The sequence below is a fragment of the Spea bombifrons genome, chromosome 2 (assembly GCF_027358695.1).
Source record: "Spea bombifrons isolate aSpeBom1 chromosome 2, aSpeBom1.2.pri, whole genome shotgun sequence".
NCBI lineage: Eukaryota > Metazoa > Chordata > Amphibia > Anura > Pelobatidae > Spea > Spea bombifrons.
In genome coordinates, this window is record NC_071088.1 from 89,156,753 (window position 1) to 89,162,774 (window position 6,022).

At 37.7% G+C, this 6,022-nt stretch overlaps 1 protein-coding gene across 1 annotated transcript; it reads left to right on the forward strand.

Annotated features, from left to right (window-relative positions):
- On the forward strand, window positions 1-4,144 carry PDCL3 (phosducin like 3). Its single transcript, XM_053455102.1, has 6 exons — window positions 1-170; window positions 938-1,058; window positions 1,671-1,761; window positions 1,933-2,076; window positions 2,483-2,691; window positions 3,161-4,144. The coding sequence occupies exons 1-6, from the start codon at window positions 165-167 to the stop codon at window positions 3,304-3,306; spliced, it is 717 nt and encodes a 238-aa protein (XP_053311077.1). The 5' UTR covers window positions 1-164; the 3' UTR covers window positions 3,307-4,144.
- Window positions 4,145-6,022: the final 1,878 nt, after the last annotated feature.

Genomic DNA, 6,022 nt, shown 5'->3' on the forward strand with positions numbered 1-6,022 from the left:
ACTTCCCCGGTCCTGTGCTCCGGCTCACTCGTGCTGTCTCCTCGCTCTGGCCCGAAAACATTAGGATATATTGACACCGGAAAGCTGTGCACGCAGAGGCGTCTGTCGCGATTTATCGGGCTGTCTGTTTTCTGTGACTGGTTCCGTTCCCGGCGGTTTATAATATGCAGGTAATAACATCTGGCCACGAAACCCTGACTTGGGCAGCCTGGCCCTGGGAGAGGCTTCTAAGGGTCAGAGCTGTTTAAACTCCTGTGGCCTTTTACTAATATCTATTCATAGCAATTGTTAATACTGGTTGTATTGGATTTTTTCTTGTCAAATCTAACTTTAGGATTACCGTGCTTCTGGGAAGTTGCATTAATTTAATAGTAATGGGCTGGTGAGTTTTGGGAAAAGCTTGTAGGTTGTTAATGTGGTGGCCATTTAGTTCTATAACACATAGAGTGCTTGCTATATTTTTCCTCCCAAGAAACTGAAACGCTTATAAAAAATTTATACGGTAAATACGTTTTTCTTTTTAATTAGCTACCCCCTGAGTATATTGTTTGACCCTGAAAACAAAAGTGTGCTGTTTGTGTGTGTGAATGAATGTCTTCTATATATATATATATATATATATATTATAGGCTCGCTGTAGTCAATATTTTTATATACGTAAATGAAGAGGGGAGCACACAAACCAAAAAGCATAAAAGGCGTGCACATTCCGCTTCCTGGGTTGCTGCTGGAGTAATAATGACCAAGAGATACATAAACCAAAGCAAGAATCCAGAGCATATCCTTTAATAGCATTCAAAACACACATGTCTGAGGCATAAATAATTCCGTTGCACTATAGGGCCATATATTGCTTAGCCCCCCCGTTACGTCAAAGTACCCCAAGTTTGGAGAGTCCCGTTTCATTTTTCATGGTTTCCCTACCTTATTGTTTTAGGACCCAAACGCTGACACAGAGTGGAATGATATTTTGCGTAAAAAGGGTATTCTTCCCCCAAAAGAAGTCCCAAAAGATGAAGAGGAGGAAGAAGCTGCAGTTTTACAGCACCAGTCAGTCGGTAAGTGATGGAAAATGAAGATGTGCGGTTACGGCTTTAAGGTATTTTAAAGATGTCTAAACGTTTTCACAGTGGTGTGCACTTGGGCTTAAAGACAAATGGCTGGAAATGTGACCGAGCGCACTTCTTTTTCCACTCTTCACATAAGCGTTTCTAAACGTATTTCTACGCCATTCAATTCTGCAGCCCTGACAAAGTCTAAGAGGCTTAATTTACATCCCACCTGACAGCACAGTTACTATCTCTTCTTCCTTCTCAATTGCCTTTTTAGTGGTTCAAAACCTCATTAACTAGGCTGGTGAATTACATTAAGTCATGTTATAAAACAGAACATATTGTTCTAGGTGGCATGGGACCCATACCAAACCCTAATGAGGTCTCGAGACCAACACTTCTTTAGTGATTTTCTTTTAAATGATTACAGAATACATCTAATGTATCTTCTTCCTTCTTTGTGAATTGGATAACCACTAAAGCCACTAAAATAGGATAACCACTTAATGTGTTTGGTAGTCCTATAGAAATCTCTTAATATACTTTGCTTTGAAGATACTCATTTCAAGGTATTTTAAATGTTCGGGAGAAACTAAAATTGAGGCTGTTCTGTTTTAGTTAAGACCTATGAAGATATGACGCTGGAGGAGCTGGAAGAGAATGAGGATGAGCTAAGCGAGGAAGATGAGAGAGCCGTCGAACTTTACAGGTCTTGTAACTTTCATTGAAGTAACACTGAGAATTGTTTCTATCATAAAACGCTATTCGAACTGCAACATGGATTAGAGAGCCGCTGCAGGGCTCTTAATGTTTAATTGCGGCAGCAGGCTTTACAGGAGAATATTTGTTGCATTGTGAATGTCTTTTGCTTTATTTACAGGCAAAAACGGATAGCGCAGTGGCAAGCAACCCAATTAAAGAACAAATTTGGGGAAGTATTGGAAATTTCAGGACAGGATTATGTCCAAGAAGTGACAAATGCTGGCAAGGATTTGTGGGTCATTTTGCACCTATATAAACAAGGGTAAGCTAGTTGCATTATTGTACCTTTTAAGGCAGCATTTATAATAATAATTAAATAAAAATAATTGCACCGATCGCATTTAATTGGTATCATCGCCTTCAATGGCTGCTGGATGAGACGAGACAGATAAGGAGACTTCCGTTGTACATCATTTGACTGCCATTTTTTATACAAGATTTCTGCCTGTGTGGAACATTATGTCTTAGATGTGTGTATTATTTTATTGGCAGGACCAGTAAGATCTGAATTTGTGGATTTGTTAATTTTTTTTCACACTTTTTTGGAGGGTTTTTCTTGTTGTTTGCTTTCCCATAATCATAACTGCTGTTTAGCTATTGTGTGGGGTAACGGTTATTTGTTTTTTTTCCTTCTAATGCAGTTGTTTTGTATTCCTTTTGGTTCATAGAATTCCACTGTGCAGTTTAATCAATCAACACCTGGCGGGACTTGCAAGGAAGTTTAAAGATGTCAAATTTTTAAAAGCCATTTCTACAACATGCATTCCCAACTACCCTGACAAAAACCTTCCAACCATCTTTGTATATCTCGAGGGAAACATCCGTGCCCAATTCATAGGACCTCTGGTGTTTGGTGGGATGAATTTAACGAGAGAAGGTAAGTGGGAAAACTGTTAGCCAGGTTTGCTGAATTAAATAAATGTATGCACAAATGCTGTATATACCAAAATATCCCAGCAACCAGGGTTATACATCTATAGCCATTAACCCTTTGACTGCACAGACCAGTGCAGCTTGGCTTCTGATCTATTGTTAATTCAGTTTGAGGGATGGAAGCAAGATGTCTGATCCGTGCTTCTATGCAGAGGATACTCAGAGGATGTTTATATAATATATAATTTGTAATTAAGGTTGTGTTTAGAAGTCATCAATATACACCTTGCTGTAAGTGGACGACCAAAGCTTGTCTAAAGTCTGATCAGTAAGCGGTGTCAGTAGAAGTGCTTGTTTTGTTGGTTGGATTTGTGAGTATGCTCCATATTTTGATACCCGGCTCTTATCGCTTGGTGGTTACGCATGTCTCTAATAGTACTTCCTGTTTCGTTACACATGTTTTATCTTTACAGAGTTGGAGTGGAAGCTTTCAGAGTCTGGTGCAATCAAAACAGATCTGGAGGAAAATCCACATCAGCAAATCCAGGACCAGCTCATGACATCCATCCGAGCCACCTCTATCTCCACGAGAAAGGACAGTGAATCAGATGATGATTGATGTGTGTGTTTTGTATAGTGTTACTTGTAATGTACCTGGGGCCTAAACAGCTACACATGTTCATGTTCAGAAACCACATTTTATTTTTTGTTTTAATTATTTGGAATCCCATTATGCCTTGCAGCGATTGCCAGCAAAGGTATTATACCTTACAAACAATAAAACAAGCTGCAGTTCAACATACATTCTACATTGCTAACAATATGTGTATGTGATCTTCAACACCAGGAACTCTGAATTGTTTAGTTTTTTACTCTGTATGAAAATTAATGGTAATGTCTAAAATTACTTAAACTTATTTTAGAACAATTTATGGCCTGGAACTAAAAACTTTTTATAAAGTGATATGGATATGGGTAAATAAGTTATACTGTATGGCAATTAACGTGTCCTTACTACGTGACTGAGTGTTGGTTTTGTTTGTTAAATTCATATTTATATGTATGTGACACAAAACTCCATTTACATGGTAAAAATAATTTTCCTCGTGAAAACCTACCATGATTTTGTATTCTATGTGCATTACTTTGGACTGCTTCCTGCAACACATTCTTATTTTTTTGCCTTATGGGTGAATTTGAAAAAAATTATGCAAAATCACTGATGAACTCCTATAACACAATGCGGATATAATATATATGCTTACTTAAGCTTAAGATATGGTAGAATTGCCATGGTAACCAATGAAACTGTCGAATCAAACTTACAATAGTTGCTAAGGTTTTTGTTTCTTTTCTTTACACACTATCGGGGTATTACTAATTAGACCCTGGTTACTAACTGTTTGCACCAATGGTATTAGTAAAGATTCAAATGTCTTTTATTAGCAGGATGAAAATTAGAGATCTAAACATGGAAGGTAAAGTTATCTTTAGTATTGAGCTAAATATAATTTGGTCCATGTATTAAAAGGGTTATTTGAATATTTTCTTTTTTTGTACATATTTTTATGGGCCTGTTTGATCCAAATTATTGCTTCCCAGTACGTGGCTAAGGCTATGGCTTGTTCTAGACTATATGGTACAGAGCTGAACCTTTCTTCATGGTGTTACAATTTGATCGTATAGCTTATAGAGAGAACCACTACCCAAATCACTGCGTTTTGTGACCTCCTTTCATCCCACAGAAAGCACTGAAGATGCTTACAGACACGGTACCCAATGATAAAAAATGTTAATTGAATTGTATGGCAGAACCGCATCTCATAAGGCCTCCGCACAAAAACTGCCATACCAGTGCTCACAGAAGGGGATATATTTACAAAGCTAGGAAACGTTTATTATAATAATAATAATAAAAAAAGCTATGCCTGTGTTCTGAAATAGAAATTGATTGTTAGATTACCTCTTTAATTCAAACCAGGCCAGAGGGCATATGTTTTCTGCAGGTCAGATCTTCCTCAAAGCGTTACTACGTAGAAATAAGTTATTGTATGAAGCTGAGTGGTACAGGATTGCTCGTGTGACTGCACGCCTGCACATTTTAAAAACACCAGTGTGGTATTAAAAGTTAATACAAATTTCTCTGAAAAGTGAAGTGTTTAATTGAGTTCATTGAATATATTGTTGCAATGTGGTTTAATGTGAAAATGGAATGCACGGCATTTGTATATATTCAAAGAGGTTCACATTAATACTTCATTAGAACAGGGCTGCGCGCAGTATTTACTAAATCTTTGCAGCTGACCAAGGTGGCTTGGGAAAGTCTGAGAATTGTGCATTTTCACAACGCATCATTCATGCAAGTCTTATTACGACCCGTGGTCCCATTCTTTTCCTTACTAGACCTGCAATGCCTTTCTTACAGGAAAAAAAATTCAATCAAAAAGCCCCGTGTGCGTGGAAAGCACTGGCAATATAAAGTTAAAATTTGTCGGTGTACAGGTGAAAAATCCCACTTGGCAGTGCAATTTCATTGGCAGTTCACAAAAAAATAATTATAAAATGTTACAGCTATTGTGAGGCAGGTTCAAAGAAGAATATTAAATAATGAAATGTGACATCTCACTAAGAACCCTGTTGAGTCTAATTTAAGTTTTCTTTTTTGCTCCCCTTTGAAAGGTGTGACATTGTCTATTGCAGATGACTCAATTATTTCTTGCCAATTGAAAATACTTTTTATGGCCAAAAAGAGGAGCTGTTAAATGTCAAGTTTGAAGTAGGCTTATATAAACATAAGTGGGGTTTTTTGACTGAATGCAGGAGCTTAAAAACTAGCAGGGAGCATTGAAGGGAGCCAATTAAATTTGTGTGCAAAGTCTTGGGAATACCTGGCCAAGTTACAACCTCTCAAGTGAACAATCCTACCCTTGCCATGTTTGTGCATTTTTAATGTGCAAGTTTGGGTTTTTTTTTACACTTTAGTAAAATCCTATATTCTGTCTGGTTAAACAATATTACCTGTGAGATTGGTTGCCACACAATCGCAAAGTATAGTGGATGCACGCCCCAACTTAACAGTTTGCAAGGTGTTTTTTTCTCCTTTTTTTCCTTTCTCTCCCAACATACCTTTGGTGGTTGCAGTCAAAACATTCCATATTAACGTAATCAAACCATAGCTGCTGGTTTCAGTGCCTTTGTTGTGTTGCGTACTATGTTGACTTTTGATGATGCTGCAGGCGATGTTTTGCCCTTCTGATTCCTCCATGAAGGTAAGGCTTTTGAAAGCAAAGTTATACAGTGGACCTGTGCACTACTCCTCTGACATATAAACTCTC

Bases quoted from the DNA above. Each gene is read 5' to 3' on its own strand.
- PDCL3 (XM_053455102.1), top strand. The intron at 1,059-1,670 runs GTAAGTGATGGA...GTTCTGTTTTAG, and splicing joins TTTACAGCACCAGTCAGTCG to TTAAGACCTATGAAGATATG. The intron at 1,762-1,932 runs GTCTTGTAACTT...CTTTATTTACAG, and splicing joins AGAGCCGTCGAACTTTACAG to GCAAAAACGGATAGCGCAGT.